The 19363-nt window shown below is 37.4% G+C and overlaps 6 protein-coding genes across 7 annotated transcripts; 3 read left to right on the plus strand and 3 right to left on the minus strand.

Annotated features, from left to right (window-relative positions):
• Nucleotides 1-81: 81 nt before the first annotated feature.
• LOC114877665 (14-3-3 protein epsilon) lies at nt 82-8114 on the plus strand. 2 transcript variants are annotated; one of them, XM_029190541.2, is made up of 4 exons: nt 82-317; nt 3082-3388; nt 3837-4180; nt 4618-8114. In XM_029190541.2, exons 1-4 carry the CDS (start codon nt 254-256, stop codon nt 4671-4673), a joined length of 771 nt encoding a protein of 256 aa, XP_029046374.1. In that variant the 5' UTR covers nt 82-253; the 3' UTR covers nt 4674-8114. The 2 variants fall into 2 exon arrangements, with proteins under 2 accessions (XP_029046374.1, XP_029046375.1); XM_029190542.2 differs by lacking the exon at nt 82-317 and adding an exon at nt 2828-2939.
• A 254-nt stretch (nt 8115-8368) lies between these two features.
• On the minus strand, nt 8369-12139 carry LOC114877657 (cyclin-dependent kinase 12-like). Its single transcript, XM_029190520.2, has 5 exons — nt 10438-12139; nt 10203-10358; nt 9986-10141; nt 9305-9790; nt 8369-8812 (listed from the first exon to the last, which is right to left on the minus strand). Exons 1-5 carry the CDS (start codon nt 11842-11844, stop codon nt 8486-8488), a joined length of 2532 nt encoding a protein of 843 aa, XP_029046353.2. The 5' UTR covers nt 11845-12139; the 3' UTR covers nt 8369-8485.
• Nucleotides 12140-12222: 83 nt separating this feature from the next.
• Nucleotides 12223-14321, minus strand: LOC114877662 (malate dehydrogenase, mitochondrial). Its single transcript, XM_029190539.2, has 5 exons — nt 14131-14321; nt 13541-13756; nt 13191-13463; nt 12785-13114; nt 12223-12712 (listed from the first exon to the last, which is right to left on the minus strand). Exons 1-5 carry the CDS (start codon nt 14203-14205, stop codon nt 12584-12586), a joined length of 1023 nt encoding a protein of 340 aa, XP_029046372.1. The 5' UTR covers nt 14206-14321; the 3' UTR covers nt 12223-12583.
• Nucleotides 14322-14442: 121 nt separating this feature from the next.
• Nucleotides 14443-16266, plus strand: LOC114877663 (general transcription factor IIH subunit 3). Its single transcript, XM_029190540.2, has 6 exons — nt 14443-14776; nt 14871-15367; nt 15439-15561; nt 15653-15788; nt 15864-15900; nt 15976-16266. Exons 1-6 carry the CDS (start codon nt 14767-14769, stop codon nt 16049-16051), a joined length of 879 nt encoding a protein of 292 aa, XP_029046373.1. The 5' UTR covers nt 14443-14766; the 3' UTR covers nt 16052-16266.
• On the plus strand, nt 16055-16982 carry LOC114877666 (dynein axonemal light chain 1-like). The gene is made up of 3 exons (XM_029190543.2): nt 16055-16223; nt 16299-16447; nt 16532-16982. The coding sequence occupies exons 1-3, from the start codon at nt 16152-16154 to the stop codon at nt 16923-16925; spliced, it is 615 nt and encodes a 204-aa protein (XP_029046376.1). The 5' UTR covers nt 16055-16151; the 3' UTR covers nt 16926-16982.
• Nucleotides 16947-18761, minus strand: LOC114877661 (zinc finger protein ZPR1). Its single transcript, XM_029190538.2, has 3 exons — nt 18482-18761; nt 17715-18390; nt 16947-17612 (listed from the first exon to the last, which is right to left on the minus strand). Exons 1-3 carry the CDS (start codon nt 18605-18607, stop codon nt 17077-17079), a joined length of 1338 nt encoding a protein of 445 aa, XP_029046371.1. The 5' UTR covers nt 18608-18761; the 3' UTR covers nt 16947-17076.
• Between the last annotated feature and the right edge of the window lie 602 nt (nt 18762-19363).

Consider the following 19363-nt stretch of genomic DNA (forward strand, 5'->3'; position numbering starts at 1 on the left):
ACCGACATGCGCGTAGCGTCGGTACGGGCTGACGTCACGCGTAGTAATACACGCCGGGAGCGCATGGCGAGTGGAGTGTCTGCAGAGGCTGCGCGAAGTGGGAACTGCTTTCGATTGTTGGCGGGCGCCGCCATCTTGGTCAGTGAGCTTGCGAGTGGCTGTACGACGAGGTGTACGTATTTCGGTGAAACGAGTATTTCGTGCGATTTCCCTGAAACCCTTCATCTACCCGTGAAATCCACGAGCATCCAAGATGTCGGAACGGGAGGACAACGTTTATAAAGCGAAATTGGCTGAGCAAGCGGAACGCTATGACGGTGAGTACATATTTTCCGGGAAAGGACCCGGCCTGCGCCAAAATGAAACCCACGAAATCCACACAAAGCATTGCTACAAAGAGAAAGGAGGTAGCACCGCCCTCGTGGCGTTCCTGGTGTACGATTTCGCTAGATATACAGCGAGTTTCTTCTGAAAACCGAGAACCTTAAACGGCGATCGAATCTCAATGGATCTGTCAAAAGTCTGGTGAAACGTCAAATATGACTAATCTACACGGTGGGTAGCTGAGTCGCCGGTTCACAACCGGTATAATCTTTATCAAAGGGTGGATTGATTCGTTGATTTTGTCACCGTTTTCACGGATCCTGTCGCGATACGCGACAGTACTACAAATACTTTTTTCAAGGATTTCGTTGTAGGGTCACGGAAGAGTTTCATCATTTTCGAGCTACATCGTTTGATGGAAAGCTGGGTAACGCCGAAGCAGCGTTGCTAGGCGTGCTGTTCAGTACTTTAGGGGCCCCTCGGCAGATAACCAGACAAGTCGGTCCTTCACCGACGTGTGTGACGCATAGACACGGCACGATACTTACCAATCGCTGACGGTTTACTCCTTCGACACGTAGTAACGCGTGCTCTGCTCGTGGTATTCGGCCTTGAAAAGTAGAAAGAAATCATTTAGTCGATCGAGTTAATCGATCTATTGATTTAATGATCATTTTTTTTTTGGTTAATAATTATTTTGTACATTGCAATCGCTTCTTCTACGTCAGTCTTCTCTCCAACTTGTACCTTATTACGCAGTACGCGTCGTCGTTGTATGTAATTTCAATTGTAGAAATTTTTACTTTGCTCCTGGCGAAAGCAACTCGCGTGTAGTGGGGATTGTTCTCGATGGCAGCCGGAGGGGGGAAACCGTCAAATCTCTTCGTTTTACCGAACCTCTCGACTCGTATCTCTACGACTAGAAATATTTTTACGCATCGTGCTTAGTCTCGTGGGATGTTATCGGATACGCAAATCAAGCGCACGCGTTTGACATTTGCGGAAGCGAGATGTATCTTCATGTAAATTTCCTGTAACCGTTCAGTGGCTTCTACTCTTCTCCCTATATCAGTCAACCTCTAGGAATAACTTTATACATACTCTAGTTAGATATATGCATATATATGTTCATAAGTTGCAACATGCTTTTTCGAAAACTCCTCGATCGTAGAGAAAACCGTTTCAACAAGCGGTACGTGCGCGTTGGCCGTAAGATTAAAAGTTATCTCATCTTGAAATATCTAAAGTCTCTTCGCATCGCATTATGCGCGAGAATCAGTTAAATACCGCGTTCTTTGCTTCCGGAAAGGGGGGCAAAGATCGAGGGGATACTAAACTGAAACTGAATGAAGCCTCCGAATCAGAATTAAAGGCTGTCCTTTTTTGAAAGAACTGTTTTTCATATCATTTTTTAAGCAGACACAAGGCGTATTAAAGTATGTAAATAAGCGCGTATATTGGATATCCTTGCGAAACGGGTGGTAAGCGTGAAGAATGACGACGAGGTAGAAGGGAGAGAAGCTGATATCACCGTCCCAGGATGAGAAGAAAAAGGAAGGGCGGTGGGCAAATTTGAGGGTTGTGAAAGAGGAAGGAAGAAGGAGCGAGTGAGATTACGAGTAGAGGGTGAGAACGGCAAGGGGTGCGATGAAAGGTGGAGTAGGGAGAAGAGGGGCTATAGCAGAAGGAAAGTATTGATCTGTACTCGCTATCCTACGTTTCTCTGTATAACTTCGTGTCACACCGTATACCACGTTCGTGATAATTTCTACCCGGGAACCACCATGAACTTGAGTCCTGATCTCCTCATAAATGTCACCATATGAAATCTCTTTTGATTTTATCTGAACGATATTACCCCCCTCTAGAATTGGCCACTCAATTAATTGGTTATCAGATTTTTCAAAGCTTATACTGTTCCACTAATAAAATGTAGGTATACTTTATTTTATTTTATTTAATCGGTAACTGGTATATCTAATGATTATTTTATCATCTTTTAGATTTCGAGTTGATTCGTTACAAAATAAAATGTCTTCTTTTCAAGCTAAATAGAGGAAGTTCCGGTATCGGAGGGACGATACCTGTTACCGTCTTTAATCTGTCTCTCGTTTATTGTGCGCCTCTCTAATAACTTTGTCGCTCGGTTATATCGATCCTCTCTGCCCTGGGTCCATAGATTTTCATACCCGTCGTACAAATAAAATGGAGCGACTACTTTCATCAAGATTTTTAACCCTCGGAAGAGGGGTTTACATACGATTGTAATTAATTGGATGAAATCGATGATATTTTTTCCAAATTTGTACAGGTAACGAGAGACAAATGATGACACTTGTCTGTGTATATAGATCGATACATCATTATCCTTGAATGTTACACACACCTATAGATAATAAATACATGATAGTAAGCAACTTCCTCGGAAAGTTCAAGGGGCAGCAGGTTAATATATGCCCGTGCGCTTCGTCTTTCTTACACAGAGAGAGGCTCTCTTAACATCCCAGATGAAACTAATAATATATCCGCACACGGGGTAGCCTACGGTACTAATAATCAATAGATCATTTCCGATTCGTTACTTTACCATGATTGCATGTACATAATATTCTATGGTAAGTTTCATATCTCTTTAAAATAATTATAATATTCTTTTCTTTTTATTTTTCTCCCGTTTTTTCGTTCTTTTTCATTTTGAACGTTTATTAACTGAATGGCAATTTCGTCGACGGCGATGCTCGCCGACGTTATTTACAGAAATGGTCGAGGCGATGAAGAAGGTCGCTTCACTGGACGTGGAACTGACCGTCGAGGAGAGGAATTTGTTGTCCGTCGCCTACAAAAACGTGATCGGTGCGAGGAGAGCATCCTGGAGAATAATATCTAGCATCGAGCAAAAGGAGGAGAACAAGGGTGCCGAAGGGAAGCTGGAGATGATTCGTCAGTACCGATCCCAGGTTGAGAAAGAATTGAAAGACATCTGCGCCGACATCCTTGGAGTTTTGGATAAGCATCTGATACCTTGCGCGTCTACCGGCGAATCTAAAGTTTTCTATTATAAAATGTAAGACAACGAGCTGTTTAAATAAGATAGAATTTTATCTATAGCTTCGATAAAATTGTAATGCCGAAGCACCGTTCCGTCTCGGCCACTGGTTTTCGAGGTATTGTTTTCTAAAACTTCAGCCAACCATTTGGCCCGATAATAACGGATGTAATTTACTCGGTGTTCAAAGCGATCATTTGCAAAATAGCGCAAGCTTCGTGAACTTAAAAAGAATTCACGTTTTGATTCCGTAAACTCTTACGTGGCCGCGTTGTACGATTCACGCGAGTGATTTTTGATTGAATTACAAATAAACTTCCTGCGTTCGTACTGCTTCAGAAGCTTATTGGATTTAACATTATCATAAATATGAATAACGGTTCTATTTCCAAAAAAAAAAATTAGAGTAAGGAAGAAAGAAAACTGTTTTGTAAAATGTTGATACTGATGTATTGATGTATTGTAGGAAAGGTGATTATCATCGCTACTTGGCCGAATTTGCAATCGGAAACGACAGGAAGGAAGCAGCGGAGAACTCCCTTGTAGCTTACAAAGCAGCGAGCGACACCGCTATGACAGACTTGCCACCGACTCATCCTATCCGCTTGGGATTGGCGCTCAATTTCTCTGTGTTCTATTATGAGATTCTCAATAGCCCCGACAGAGCGTGTCGTCTAGCGAAAGCTGCCTTTGACGACGCGATCGCAGAACTAGACACCTTATCCGAGGAGAGCTATAAAGATTCCACCCTCATCATGCAGCTTCTTAGGGACAATCTTACTCTCTGGACGTCAGATATGCAAGGAGATGGTTAGTACATACCATTTACCGGGTACACCGAAGGCTTTGCGAAAATGTGTTTTGAGGCTGTCTTTAAAACGTGTTCGCCACTAGGCCGTGGAAGCGGCGTCGCGCGATCAATAATATGTATTGCAGCACTGCGATAAAATCTTTCCGTTGTATCAGATTTTATTCATACATAACGTATCATGTTACTTCTTTAACGAATCATCGTAAAAATCGGTGCTTTTATAATTTAGAATTTGAGGCTGATCACGAGAACGAGGCTGCGGCCGTTCCTACCAACGCTTGAACCCAAGCACACCCTTTCCAATACGCCCTTATACCCATAAAATCACCTGGTGAGCAACTCCATCGATCCTTCTTCGTCCTTCCTTCTTTAAAGTATCAATAATCAGTTAAAATATATTTATTAACGAGATGATTTTTTTTTTTTTTTGACACAGGGGAGGGCGAACAGAAGGAACAGCTGCAAGACGTGGAAGATCAGGACGTATCGTAACTCTAACTGTAGTGAGTGTTATCCTGCGCATATAAAACTGAGACACAAGAAAGCAAAAACTCTTAATAACTTGTAAGCAAAAGAAAACAATTCAAGCAGGTGGCAGTTCGGGGTGGGAAGGGGAGATCTTTAGTGATTGCGTGACCCTAAGCACGCACGTACGTACGGTTACTCCTAACAAACAAGCAAACAAAATTACAAAAATTATCGTTCGATAACACGCATTGAGTTATATGGAGCGCGCAGAGAAAAGTAACGAGCAAAAGGGCACGCACCCTGCGGTATATAATAATAGAAAGAGACTGCAAAGAGCATTTAGAGAGGCACTATTCTTTGCCTTCCTTCGCGTATCGAGAAGAGAACAAAAATGCTGTCTTTTAACACTGTGCATGCCCGGTCAAAATTCAGTGGACGATGTCGAGAACGTTGAGTGGACGCCGACTGACAGCGTATATCATCTATATTAATAATAATTAATAATTATAACGAAACAAAAAAAGAAAAAGAAAAAAAAAGAGAGGTATGCGCCAGTCCGTCGGGATAAAGCCTCGTTTCTGTCGATTTTAGTGAGTGAGAACGAATAACCATAATATGTCCCCCATAACGTTTCACAATAACGAAACATGCTAAATAGCTCGACGTCGATCGAAGTGCATTGTGTTCGTTTGTTTTTACCCGCCCCCTCACCCACAATCTCTCCTCCTCGTCTCTTCCCCGCTTTTTTACTGCGCGCATGATTGCTCTCGCATACTACGATAAAATAACGATTATTAATGTATGCGTGTAAATCGAGTGTAAATCATCTGTTTATCTAAGGGATAAACGCGTCTCCTCAGAGTGGAAGAACGTGGGTTGGTCACGGTGAACGTAAAAGAGTCGGGGACAAGCCACGCGCTTTTCATCTCTGCTCTTTTTCTTTCTTTTCTTTTTGTAATAAGATATTATGAATGTACTTCCCAACAAGTCTAGTTACACACAAGTAATTTCATACACCATAATTTCGAGTATAAATTTTTATCGGTCGATGAAGCAAGTTAATTATTCGCCAGAAACGTTTGGCGGGCTGTATTCGTCGGACTACAGTATCATAAATTGATTCTTCTTGTGTATATTTATAATGCGAGTGATTTTTTTTAATCTTACAAAATCTTAGACTACGTTTTCAATTGGCTCAGCGAATTTTAACCGAATAGAGTTAAGAGAATACGCTACCACGAAAGCGTCGTACTTAAGAGAACATGCAATAACATCGGTTTGTCCAAGTTTGGTCTTCTGAATAATAATAATAATAATAATAATAATTAAAAGGAAATTTAACAGAGTGAGAAAAAAGTATCGGTTTTCGGTGTAACAGATGTTCTTTCACTCAACCTGTAATCTTCTCAATGGAGAGAAAGATATCTTTGATGTAGATGAGCTTTTTCCCAGTTTTTCTTTTAAAACAAACAAGTTACGTTTCAACGGAGAAACAGGAAACAAGTAGCTATCCAGCTAGTCCGTATTTAATGGTTGTACTTTTTCATATCCCCCCATTGTGTATAAACTATAACGATCGCTGTGGTATTACGAATTACAGAATAAACGATTGTATCCCGACGTTCTTTATTTTATTTTTTTTTGTTTTCTGTTTTTCACTCGCGCTCACTTTCGCTATCACTGTCCTCGATTCCACTGTATCTTAGCTGATATCTTTAGCCGTGCGTCCATTCACCTTTTTATCGATCAACCGTACCGCCGATTTCCGCTTAAAAAACGAAACACATTCCAGTAAACTCTCTATCAATAAATTCATTTGCACGAGTTTAACGAGACGAGCTTAGCGACTAGTGTCGGTCGGAAATTTATGTTCTCGACAATTATTCGTTTTCTACTAAGAATTTAAGATCCAAAAAAAAGGAGCTATTTGTAAAATTATGCGCTCAAGTATTCCAAGAGAAACGTAATCGAGAAAAATTTCAATCGTGCCATAAGTTTCTGACCGTCACTGCGTACGTGTAACGAATATATACCATCTGAAACCATGAGTTTCCTCAGGATCCATGCTCGTAACGATGAATGAGGATAATCGTTCTGTAAGCGTGCAGCAAAAAAGCGAGGTGTTATACCTGAATGCGCAAGAAGAACGCGCTAAGCGAAATCGAGCTCTGCCTAGAAATTTTGGTGTACATCGTGTGCCCCTCCCCTTGTATTTAGGTATTAATAACGATACAAATTGATAATCATGTTACGTAAATAACGTTATAAAGAAAAATAACTCAAAGTAATATCAACGGCACCGTAAGTAAGTATATGCGAGTAATTTTAAGAGCGTAAACCACGTATCGAGGGAAGAAAAAAAATTATTCATCGACACGAATTGTTCATGCGATTACGAAGAATAAGAAGAAGAGCAGTTTATTAAGAGCGTATCGTCGAACATGTTAGCGGAGGAAGATCATGTGGAAGACACGAAGGTGTAAATGGTACCCGTGAACAAAAAAGGATGAAGAAAGAACAGTGGAGGAGGAGTCACAGAGGATATCGTAACCATCGGTTAAGAAGAGTTTTGCAATAGTCTATCAACACGTATATCATGCGTAAGAGAGTGACAAGTCATAAAAAAAGAAAGAGAAAAAGATTTAGGTACAATAAAACTTGTCAGTGGCAACGAACGGTGTAGTGAATTCCAAACGACGATAAAACTGTGAGATACCTCAAATCCAATTACTTGCTTACACGATGAATTAACAGAAAAAAAGCTAAAAGATAACAAGATTGAAGTAGCCCAACGCGATAACAATTTATTATTCGTCGATGATATAGCGTGTGACTCATTAAATGGCAAGAAAACAAAATAACAGAAGAGTAGTATGTTCCCGAATAAATAAAATCGTAGATAGTCATTGATGATCATTGATGAGTTTCTCGTAGAATTATTAAACGAAAGATAGATGATCGGTGTATCGATTGAGACCGCTTTTTACCCTTTTATTCGGTATTGTTGTGCGTGCTTAGTCCATTTTTTTATAGAATGAAAAAGAAAAAGCGAAGAAACTGAAAGGAATTAACATCTATTGTTTCCATCTCTCTAGATGTACTAATACTTCTGCTCTTGTCTCTGTATTATAAACATTAGTTGTATCTCTATAATTATCTTCGGATCATTCCATCTTGTCGCTGACCCCAATTCACGAGAGCGATTAATTAGACAACGGTTATCGAAAATTTATCGTCATTTGGATGAGACTAAATCTTTCTTTTCATTTTGACAAAATTCGTATGCGTTCTTACGCTCTGTACTAATTACAATCAATGCGAATACACCGGATACGACCTTTTTCTGTAAAACTACACATAATTACATACATAAACACCGATACACACTCTCTCTCAGACGTACACTCATACACAATGACACAGGACATACACGTGAAATCTATAAATAAAGTAATTACAACTCTATTTGTTTTTTTTTTTTTTTTTTCAGATCGTGTCATAAAAGAAATATCGGTGATTATTATCAGAAATTGGAAAGAAATGGGTCGAGCGTTTCTTTCTTTGTAATTAAAATGTCGTGTAACGAATCGAGTCACCTAAGATTCAATCTGCGTGTTACAATTTTAATTTGGAAAGAAAAATATCATCGTGCAATTAAGCGATAAAGCTTAATTGCATTGAAACATCATGTGACTTGGTTTCTTACACTTCACGATTAATCAGTTTGCAAAAAATGATAATTTATTTCGTTGAAATTACACGCTCCGGTCAATCAATTAAAATTATTTATTTTAAAATCATCCATCATCGGTGAAATATGTTTACGCAATTATAATTTACGAACCGTTATCTTCCGCGGTCGCGCTTAGCGAGTGATTATCTTTCGTGATATTATTAAAACTCGATGTGGTAGATAATAGACGCCTAGGGCCGCGTCTGTGAAGATCCACCTGTTTCAGGATTCGTCCTAAATTATCTGCACCTGTCGCGATCGGTGACAAGCTGAGACTCGATGTTCGAGTTTTTATCATACGAGCACTTCTTGGAGATCTTATAATTCGCTCGTTTGATCTGCGCCTGGCAGATTTTAATTTAACGCTACGTAACATGTCCAAAGAAACCACGGGTCCTCTTGGTCCTGGTATAGTGTTACGTCTATTTTCCTGAAATTTTCAAAATTCAGATATTACTTTGCTGGAATTTTTTTATACTCTTAAAACGTGTTAAAAGCTATCTCTATTGCTTATGCAAATTATATCAAAGGCTCATCGTCGATTAAGCGAGGTAATTCATTAATTTTACCCCGATATTATGTTGACCTAAAAGATTTTCAGGGGTTCGCGAGATCAGCATAACGAACTCCCTTCAACGCGCTTTATTTTCCAGACACGATCACCTTGAGGTTTTTAAATAACCCTCCGAGTGTCCGGTTGAATGGCAACGAAGGCTGAGAAACAATTTAACGAGATTGAAAATTGTGTCGCTCTAATGAGTATTCAGGCGTTCAAGTTGTTCCTCCTTTACTTTTTACGCTTAACTTCAACAAATTACATTAAACGCTTGAGCAAAAGTAGTCTACGATTTTATATACCTTCAAGTAAGTTTCTTTTAATTTTCATAAAAAGGTTCGGTACTTAAACAATTCTCATCTTTACCTTAGTGTTTTGAGGAGCTTTTTTAAGGGTCACCTTCAGTAAATCCTCGACTGTTATAGCTGGTCTGTTAAACAACGGTGTCGAACACTTTCTAGAAGGCGTCCTAACATTTCTACCACTACTCGGGGTGGTTGGTGTACTTGATTGTGCTGGGGATTGAAAAAATGAAGGAGGAGGAGGAGGAGGAGGAGGAGGAGGAGGTGGTGGTGGCGGTGGTGGCGGCGGCGGTGGAGGTGGTGGAGGCGGTGGAAGCGGAGGTGCAATCATCGATGATGATGATGATGGTGTCAAGATTGGTGGCATTGGCGGTGGTGGCGGGGGTGGAACTTGCGGAGATTTTGCTCGGACATTCTCTAAGGTGTCCTGCAACTTTTTCAATTCCAGCATCAATGTCTCGTTACTTCCGTCGAGCTTCTTGCTAATATCCTGAATGCCATTGACCTCGTTAGTCAAGGCACCGATAGCTGTTACGCTACTTGCACGTATCTGTGTAAAAAAAGATGCTAGTGAGTTTGATTTAGATATGAAACAATTTGATGTGTAAATCTTCGGTTTACAGAGACACGTAAACTTGCTTCCTCTTCTCGAAGATTTTCAACCCGTTTTTATACGAGAATACTTTGAAGGAAACAAGTCGTTCCTGCAGTTTTATCTAAATAACAAGCTAATAAATTCGTGTACCTGAGCAATTTGCTCGGACAAGTGAGTGACTTTCTCCAGGAACATGTTAATCATTTGCTCGTTCTCCGAGCGTAACATTATTACCACCTGACTGAGTTCTTCCATTTGACGCCTCGTTGAAGAAAATGACACAATCTGTCCCAAGCTGCTGCAACCCTGAAACAATTGTTAAGTGACTAACCAGAGTGGATTATTTCTGATCAAGGTATTTACTTACTCTTTTTAAAGCGCTTGTTATTTTCTTTATCAACCAAATCCAGAATAATACAATTTTTGCAATGGGTTTCTTGGTAAATTGAAGTCGTGGTAATTTACGGTTTTGTTTGGAGCTGAGGCATGTACACTTTTTGGGACATTCAGTTCCTCTTTCGCACTGCAAATGATAATATAGTAATAGTATAGGATCAGTAAATTTATAATCGTTCACGAATCTAAGTCTGAAAAGAAATTACTTCTTGAAGACGTGTACTACACCCAGAATCCGAGACAGCAGGCAAAGCAAGCGTAGAGGCAGTCGGTGAATCTGGAGTGCTACCACGCCAAGATGTCTTCGGGATAGGACACAAGGAACTCTGTTCCTCTTCTGTGTTTTTCTCCACTGGTAATAGATCAGTTACCTTGACGGTTGCAGCGTCTTTCTGGGACTGTTCCATTCCCTCTTCGTCATCAAATTTCAATGTGGTTCGACACCTTTTAGCTGGAGGTGGTGAACCACTGCAGGGTGTGGTCGAACGTGCTCTAATTTTTGACACAGTACTCTTTATCTCCTCGTATTTCCGTCGATCGTCGACTTTGTCATTGGCGTTGTCATTTCCCTTTAAATGACGTTTATTAATGAATTCATTAGAATTTTCACTCGACGTCACTGACGACGGAGTGTGATAAGACAAAGAGGATGTTTGCATCGATCGTGATTCGTCGCATCTCTTAGGCTTTGGCAAGAAATTCGCTATGCATTCTTGAGCACCAGTTCGTACTTTAACACTGTTCAATCGCCGCAGGTTTGAGAGGATTCTTTTGCACTCGCTCCAGTTAGTGATCAAGCTTCCACCTGAATCCTCTCGAACCTTCTCATTAACTATCATAAATTTATCAGTGCTCTGACTGTTCTGTTCATTCCACGTCTCATAACATTTTTCACTCTTGTTTTCATCTTCAAATTGACCCGTAGCCTCGCAGGAAGAGGTTGTGGATCTAAAATCATCCAAAAAACAATGATACTCTTGACTCTGAGTCTCCAATTCTGAATTAAAAGTACCAAACGGTGCTGGTTCCGAGACGTAACCACAAGGTAATTCGTAGGCTGATTTTGAGGAACGAAGATCAGTGTCATAAGTATAAATCTCTTTCGACAATTTATTTTCTTGCACTGTATCGCACTCGTTCATCTCCACCTTGATCTCGTCGTTCATCGATAGAGTCTTATCCATTGAGAAACATTTTTCAAGAGATTCATCGATTTTCTGTTTCGATGAATGGTTCGAATGCATTAATTCCATCGATTTAGTCTCCTCTTGTATTTCATCTTGTTTATCATCATTCTTATCCGACTCATTCGGATCCAGCTTCATCTGTCGAAGTCTGGTCACAATTTCTGGACTGAGATCATCGTAGCAGGACAATTCTAACTGTGGTGATTCGAACAATACAGATTCTGGAGAACGTTGCTGTAATAACTGTTCATTCGATCCTCTTCTTTTCTTCAAGGGAGTGTCATTTCCTATGCTGACGATTGAATCTGTTGAATCTGAATTCTGCAACAGCATCTCTTGCGAATGATGCAAAGATTGTTTGCTTCTAGATCGTTTGGATGCCTTGCGTTTAGCCATTGCGATTTCTTTCGCAGACGGTGAAGCCATGGATCAAAGATGTTGAAGGATCAGCATGGATCAACATGTTGAGTGTATAATCATTTTACCTGCACAATTATTGGATAGATAAATCGACACGTATAATGAAAAATTGCAATTTTTAAATTAATAAAACGTTGAACGAATAGAATGGAACCGTTGTACTTATTGACACGTGGATGACATTGTACTGAATATTGATATTATCTTCAAGCGATTATTTGTTTTGATCCTGATGGAGGGGATGGTGCACTAGAGATCGTATGAGAACCAATAATAACATCTGTAGAATAATCAGCACTTATTGGTTAATATTGTTAAATAATAATTTTATGAAATAAGAGATAATAGGAAGAATTTCTAGGAAATATAATGAAAATAATGAAGTTTCCGTTAAAACAGTATTTATTTTTGAATTAACTACGTTAAATTTGTAGGCTTAGATAGACCACTTCTATTGAAGCGAAACTTACGAGTATTTCTTTTAAAAGTAGTAAAGTCTCCTTGATTTTGTACAATTTTATGCTTTATGTCGGCTACTTACAAATGGTTTTTTAATTCATCTGAAATCATCTAAAATGTACATACAATGTACAGAAGTATCTAATCGGCACGTGTAAGGATCCACCTTTTTGTTAATACATTTCTCTTCGCGTACAACGCGAATATTTTTATGTTCAGTACTGATTATTGAGCTTCTCCGAATATTATTTGAGCACGCTCTGTTTAGACTTTTGATGCTTCATGTTCATTTCTTGTTTACGAAAGCTTCGCCCTTTTGGATGTTCTTCTTCAGTTCTGGAATAGCTGCTTCCAAAAGCTTTTTCTCGAAATTACTGAGAGTGCCCATACCAAGATTCTTTTCTACTCCCCCTTTCTGTAACGGAACAAAAATTTAATGATATCTTGTATTTAAACGCAGGTTTCGTTATTTGAAGATTACACTTACGCCTAATAGAATAGGTGTCGAGAAGTAACTGGTCTCCGTGACGTCTGATTTAACAAAGGAACACTCTATGATACCCTGTTCTCCATTGAGTGCTCTAACTAATGACAAACCAAAGCGAGCACCTGCGTACGCCATCGAGAGCGTCGCAGATCCTGTGCCTGCTTTGGCTTTAACAACCTCTGTACCAGCTTCCTGAATTCTAGTAGTAAGTGCTTTCAACTGATCATCTGGGAAAGACACAGATGGTTTGCATTGTGAGATCAATGGAATAATAGTGACACCACTGTGACCTCCAATGACTGGTACTGATGTCTTCTGTGGATTAAGGCCCTAGAAAAAATCTCATGTCAGATATTTATCTCCAAAATAAATGCTATGGAGCCTTTAGTTTTTATTTTATACTAACTTTTGCTTCAGCAATAAATGTATTTGCTCTAACAATATCAAGCGTAGTTACACCAAATACTCTCTTAGGATCGTAGACACCAGCTTTCTTTAATACTTCACAGGCAATAGGTACAGTACTATTGACAGGGTTTGAAATAATAGCGATTAAAGCTTTTGGAGACATTTCTGCTACAGCCTGAGCAAGGTCCCTTACAATTGAGGCATTTGTGTTGAAGAGATCATCTCTTGTCATACCAGGTTTACGTGGGACACCGGCAGGTATAATAACCACCTAAGAAGAACATATTGAACGGTCAAAGAAGATTTACTTTTTATTTTATATTAATTATAGAAATATAAAACATATACCTGTGCTCCCTTAACGGAATCTTTCAATTGATCCGGACCCGTGAAAGCTTTTACTTTTGCCGGCGTATCAATGTGCGAGAGATCAGCAGCGACACCTGGTGTGTTCACAATATCATACAACGATAATTCGGTTACAAGGGGAGATTGTTTTAACAGCAATGATAGCGGCTGACCGATTCCACCGCTGGCTCCCATGACAGCGACCTTGGCATCGACCTGAAAGATAATATAAAACTTGAATCCAGCACAAACAACATGATACCTTTTTGTTAATTTCAATTTCGGTACAGCACTATCCGGAGAATTCTATGAGTAGTACTTCAAGCTACTGTAATTGTAACAGAGTCATAAAGTTCGATTGAATTGCGATCGGTACATGGATTTCGAAAGATGTTCACAGTTGCATAACTATACTTTATTCTGTATCGTGCGATATAATGTAAATTGTACTTCAAAATAATCAGTTAGCTCTATAACAATCGCAAGTTCATCGAGGAATAAAATTCAGTTTAGAAACGTAAAATATGATGTGAGAGTAGACAGTGACAAGATTTACTAAATCTTTAAGCAATTATACAGGGAAAACTTACTCTGGCACTTGTGGATAATCGTTTCGCTCCTTGTTGAGCGACGGTCAACGTAGGTTTCAAAAATCGTGGCAACATGTTTATTGCAAATTTATAAGTACAGATTTAATTAATTCGAATTCGAAAAATTTATTTTCAATAACCTTTCAAAGACACTACAGTGACCTGAATGATATTTCACACTTGTTCTATAGCGCTCTCTTGTATCTTCTGCCAACATGCAGCGATATGTGGATGGAATCATGCGCGCTTTCGCAACGTAATTTGCGCACATCCCTACTGATCTAAGAATTATCAGGCGGGAATTTTTAAAAGCATTGATTAATTTACAGTTGCATTTGAAGTTAAGACCTCGGTATATCAATAATTTAATTTATCGTTTTCATTTTTGCCACTTTCCTACAGTTTCCAAAAGTTTAACGATTAAGTTGCGAATGTCAGACTTTTGAAAAAACACGCGTGTAGTAGTTCGGCTTTTCTAGAACTTGAAAGATTGCGTAGGAGAGACTTTGATCGCTTATTTTTCTTAAATTCACATAGAAAATGTACAAATTATGATAAAGCGATAAAACATGTTACCAGGAAATTACGTTCGTGCTTATAAGAAATAATACTTGTATTAATTTATCTTCACTGAAGATGTCAAACGGTAAATTAAGATTATTTAACCTCTGAAGAATTCCCTTTGTTATATGCATTGTTTAGAATAAAACAGTTTAAAATTGTTGTATTGTTTATTTCAGAAATAGAAACTAGTTTAGTAATAATTGTATTGGATGTAAATCCAGTGCAAAGAATTGTTAAACAAGAAACAAGGATATTAACGCAATGTTTAGACTCTACTATTGTTTTTGCTAATGCTCATTTAATGCAGTCATCTAATAATCAGTTGGCTATGATAGCCTGTCATGGACATGGAGCAAAATTTTTATATCCTTGTGAGAAATCAGTAGAAATTAGACAAATTGATGGACAATATGAGAAGTTCACTATGGTTGAGCGTACTGTAAGACAGCAATTGCAACAAGTTATCAATGAAATTTCCATGGACAAACCATTAAATGGAGAAAGTTTGATATCTGGAGCTTTGACCATGGCCTTATGTTATATTGCAAGGTTGGAAAGAGAGAAGATTGCTGGTCAAAAATTACATTCAAGAATTCTTACTATCACAGCTAGTAATGATTCTGCCACACAATATATGAACTACATGAATATATTTTTTACAGCTCAAAAAATGGTTTGTTGTTGCTGTATTCGTGTTTTATATATTTGAAATTTTTATTAATAATTTCATTTAAAAATATATAGGGAGTAATATTGGATGTATGTAGCTTAGATCAAGAATTAACCTTGCTTCAACAGGGTTGTGATATAACTGGTGGAAATTATTTGAAGGTTCCACAATTAAGTGGATTATTACAATATTTATTGGTATAACAAAAATGTTATCTTTACTTGTCATGTGTATATACATATGTATATAGCCTGATTTAATTTACATTAACATATTTGTTTTGTTTAGTGGATATTTCTACCAGATCCAAATATTAGATCAAAGTTAGTGTTACCACCACCTGTAAAAGTGGATTACAGAGCAGCATGCTTTTGCCATCAAGAACTTATTGATATTGGCTATGTATGCTCTGTATGTTTATCAAGTATGATCAATCATTATATGGAATGAGATAATATAATATTGAGCAAAGTAATAATTAATAATTTCTTTTTTGCAGTATTTTGTAAATTTAGTCCAATATGCACTACCTGTCAGTAAGTATTTCAGTTGTTTTAGTTTATCACAGTCATGTAATACATAATAGCCTATATTTGTTATCTCTTTCACAGCACAGTATTCAAAATGCCAGGGCCTATGCCTATAAAAATGAAGAAGAAGAAAAAGAATATAGATATAGTCCATTAATTGTATTTAGTATATCCTCCAGAAATAAGTACTTTTTATCTAAATATATCTATTTTCATACTGTATCAAATCTTAGTTATTTTGTTGTTTATTACAATTAATGAAGTTAACTGGAAATTGTCGCGATTATGTTTTGTTTATAAACGTTATTGAAATCGTTTTCTTAATTATGGTATGTATGCATTATTATTCAAAAATATAATGATCTTTACTTTCCTTAGTATTTTACAATATGTACATTACATAGGCCAAAGCAACCACTTGTAAAGAAGCTATACAACGATGGGAGGAAAAAACTGGTTTAAATGCTAGTGAACACACAGAAATAATTTTATCTTTTCAGTGGCCTCCTATTGAGAAGATGGATAATAGTCTGGCTGCACTCGTTGCCGTAGAGTTGGTTAAATTTTCGAACAATTTTTGTTCAAATAGAAAGCAATTGATATCTCATAAATAAAGAATAAATTCTTCTATTTTCAGAAAACTATCACTTTCGACGAATATGATAGAAAAAATCAGCGGTATCAATTCTCTAAAAAATTTAAAAATTTTATCCTTGGGTCGCAACTATATTAAAACGTTTTCTGGATTAGAAGCAGTGGGGGAGCACTTGGAGGAACTATGGATATCCTACAACCTGATTGAAAAAATCAAAGGTGTTAATGTTTTAAAAGCGCTTAAAGTACTTTACATGTCTAATAATTTGGTAAAAGATTGGGCAGAATTTAATCGTTTGCAAGAAATACCGAATCTTGAAGACCTATTATTTATTAACAATCCTATTTGCGAAAATATGGATGTGGAGTCGTGGCGCAGTCAAGCCACTAAAAGACTTCCGAAACTGAAAAAGCTCGATGCTATACCTATCGTGTAAACTCAGTAAAAAACTGTAAAATTCATTAAAAAATATGTATTTACATAGTGTAGTGTACATTTATAATACAATTTTTTGTTGCGTTAAAACCAGATACATCATATTGACACTATTGACATTGACTTATATTAGGGATCATTCTGATGACTGCTTAATAGTTATCTACTTTCATATCATTCAATCCTAGTTCTTCATTTTGTTCAAAATTCCTCTCGTATTTAGTGATTTTTAAACCACTATCCAATCCTTCATCCGAGAGGCTTTGTATGTAACTATTACCTGCTGGGTCGTCTAATACTAAAGTTACTTTCCGTTTTCCTTGTAATATCTCGTTTAATTGAGATATAAACGTTTCCATTCTTTTCACAGTTTCGGGATCGTTACTGTCGCCAGTAAAAGCTGTTGATGTTGATAATTGTTCTTTGATTGCTACTAAAATACCCTCAACAGTGGTAAATCGGCCGCCTAAAGTAGCAGGACCAATCTCCAGTTCCAATTCAGGTATTTCCATGTGGCAGGTTTCAGATTTTAATAAATCGCGACTAAAGTCGTCTTTCCCTGCCACTGTTACTTCTATTTTTACCCCGGTAGTTTCGATACCTCCGCCACTTTTAACTTCATTGGTTCTATGTCCACAAGCTTCACAAACTGTTGCCATAATTACCACTTCCTTAAAATGGGGAATATCTATATAGTGAATTAAGGATAAATATTCGTTTATTGGTGAAAATGTAATAACTATCGATAACAAAAAAATATTATAATGTTTATAAATATACAAAAGGATACTGGTCATCTTCATGTTGGTTTCACAAGGACAATTACACTCTGGGCAATTTGTCCTGAAAGACAATACTTCACCTTCAATTTGCTCCAGTGTATATTCCCCTTCTTTGATAGGTTTTAATAAAGTATCTTCTGAAGTTTCTTCATAAATGCCTAAAATGTGATCTTGCTTTGTTGTTCTTTTAAAATGTGTTACCGTACAATTTTCATCCTTTAATGGAGCATTTGGATTCTGCACATGAGATTCCCCTGATATGTCTTCAAATATCATAGCAAAAGGTTCATCTAAAGATTCAAGTTTCTGCAGCTTTTCAATAAACTGATCAATCTGAGCTGCAGCATCTGGATGTTGCTTTCTTCTTTCTGGTTGATCTTGTTCCAATCCATTGATGGTTCTTTCTATTATTCCCTCAACTGTTGTTACTTCTCCTTTTTGTGATCCAGAGGGGACTTCAAAATCCAAACATGGAATTTTCACACTGGTATAATCAGATTTAATTACTTGGCGATTTAAATCTCTAGGTGATTTAACTTCTAATGTTATTCTGATTCCTTTTTCTGCAATCTTTCCACTCTTCTGTATTTCATTATTTTGAAAGCCACAGTGTTCACAATCAAAAGACATTATCACAATGTCTTTGTAATATGGTATTTTTGTTAAAAGAAGTCTGGTAATGCCCTGAATTTATAAAACAGATCATTAGTAGTATTAGCAGTGAGTATAGATCATAAACCTTAATTTTTTAATTTATAAATTTATGATATCATACATTTTTTCCACAATTTACACATAGACTTTCTATTTCTGTCATTTCCGGCTCTGGATCATCTGCTGTTAAGTTACGAAATATTGGTTTTGATTTTTCTCCGGCAATTTCTCTTTGAACTTCTGCCATATTCTCAGGTTATACATATATTTCACAGCTGATTTAAAAGAAAAGTGTTTACGTTAATGACTTCTATTTGTCAACCCTTTATCCTTTTATAATGTAAGTTTATTGTAATCGCAACTTGCCTGCGAAATTATTCTTAATTATTCTGCGTCGATAAAAAATTCGACTCCTTCGCCATCTATGCAATAGCGGCAGAAACTACTCGATAATTTACCGACTGCAGGATGATCGATCGATTAGCCGGCAACTTATCGACTGCCGTTTTTATCTTGGGGTATCTGGTATCCCCTAAATCATAATCCCCTCGAAAACAAAGCATGTCCAGTCTCTTTGTACATATATGTAGTCACTGTATCCGTAAATCATTTATTTACATTATAGGGTCCCTACATTTAAAAGTATAGCAAACCTCATATTATTAAATTACTTAAATTTTAGTCACCAATAATGATGTTTATAAATATTGACGCCTACTTCACGTTTATTAATTTAAATGCATCTTAACAGCGCACTTCAGTTCTGTGTTTGGATACATTGAACATTAATGATATATTGAACTAAGTAATATCATTTAAATAATTTTTATTTAAACAATGGCATTATCAATTAACAATTTATTATTCTTTCATTGGAGAAAGTAGAAGTTCGATCAAGTATCCCATACACATACTGGTACTACACCTGTGTATCGCAAAACATAGCGTCGCATGTGATGAATTCTGAAATATCGCAATTTTAATGTTGATAATATTCCGTTTC

Source organism: Osmia bicornis, chromosome 8 (genome assembly GCF_907164935.1).
Source record: "Osmia bicornis bicornis chromosome 8, iOsmBic2.1, whole genome shotgun sequence".
In the NCBI taxonomy this organism is placed as follows: domain Eukaryota; kingdom Metazoa; phylum Arthropoda; class Insecta; order Hymenoptera; family Megachilidae; genus Osmia; species Osmia bicornis.

What these genes read in the sequence shown, in the direction of transcription:
- LOC114877665 (XM_029190541.2), top strand. Translation starts at nt 254, where the DNA reads ATGTCGGAACGGGAGGACAACGTTTATAAAGCGAAATTGGCTGAGCAA. An exon ending in GCAAGCGGAACGCTATGACG is followed by an intron (nt 318 to 3,081) that starts GTGAGTACATAT and finishes CGTTATTTACAG; the next exon opens with AAATGGTCGAGGCGATGAAG. An exon ending in AAAGTTTTCTATTATAAAAT is followed by an intron (nt 3,389 to 3,836) that starts GTAAGACAACGA and finishes GATGTATTGTAG; the next exon opens with GAAAGGTGATTATCATCGCT.
- LOC114877657 (XM_029190520.2), bottom strand. Translation starts at nt 11,844, where the DNA reads ATGGCTTCACCGTCTGCGAAAGAAATCGCAATGGCTAAACGCAAGGCA. An exon ending in GTAGTACACGTCTTCAAGAA is followed by an intron (nt 10,359 to 10,437) that starts GTAATTTCTTTT and finishes TATCATTTGCAG; the next exon opens with TGCGAAAGAGGAACTGAATG. An exon ending in TGTCCGAGCAAATTGCTCAG is followed by an intron (nt 9,791 to 9,985) that starts GTACACGAATTT and finishes TTTTTTACACAG; the next exon opens with ATACGTGCAAGTAGCGTAAC.
- LOC114877662 (XM_029190539.2), bottom strand. Translation starts at nt 14,205, where the DNA reads ATGTTGCCACGATTTTTGAAACCTACGTTGACCGTCGCTCAACAAGGA. An exon ending in GATTATCCACAAGTGCCAGA is followed by an intron (nt 13,757 to 14,130) that starts GTAAGTTTTCCC and finishes ATTATCTTTCAG; the next exon opens with GTCGATGCCAAGGTCGCTGT. An exon ending in ATTCCGTTAAGGGAGCACAG is followed by an intron (nt 13,464 to 13,540) that starts GTATATGTTTTA and finishes TGTTCTTCTTAG; the next exon opens with GTGGTTATTATACCTGCCGG.
- LOC114877663 (XM_029190540.2), top strand. An exon ending in TTTTTACAGCTCAAAAAATG is followed by an intron (nt 15,368 to 15,438) that starts GTTTGTTGTTGC and finishes AAAAATATATAG; the next exon opens with GGAGTAATATTGGATGTATG. An exon ending in GATTATTACAATATTTATTG is followed by an intron (nt 15,562 to 15,652) that starts GTATAACAAAAA and finishes TGTTTTGTTTAG; the next exon opens with TGGATATTTCTACCAGATCC.
- LOC114877666 (XM_029190543.2), top strand. Translation starts at nt 16,152, where the DNA reads ATGAAGTTAACTGGAAATTGTCGCGATTATGTTTTGTTTATAAACGTT. An exon ending in AAATCGTTTTCTTAATTATG is followed by an intron (nt 16,224 to 16,298) that starts GTATGTATGCAT and finishes TACATTACATAG; the next exon opens with GCCAAAGCAACCACTTGTAA. An exon ending in GCTGCACTCGTTGCCGTAGA is followed by an intron (nt 16,448 to 16,531) that starts GTTGGTTAAATT and finishes TTCTATTTTCAG; the next exon opens with AAAACTATCACTTTCGACGA.
- LOC114877661 (XM_029190538.2), bottom strand. Translation starts at nt 18,607, where the DNA reads ATGGCAGAAGTTCAAAGAGAAATTGCCGGAGAAAAATCAAAACCAATA. An exon ending in GTGTAAATTGTGGAAAAAAT is followed by an intron (nt 18,391 to 18,481) that starts GTATGATATCAT and finishes TTATAAATTCAG; the next exon opens with GGCATTACCAGACTTCTTTT. An exon ending in AACCAACATGAAGATGACCA is followed by an intron (nt 17,613 to 17,714) that starts GTATCCTTTTGT and finishes TTCACTATATAG; the next exon opens with ATATTCCCCATTTTAAGGAA.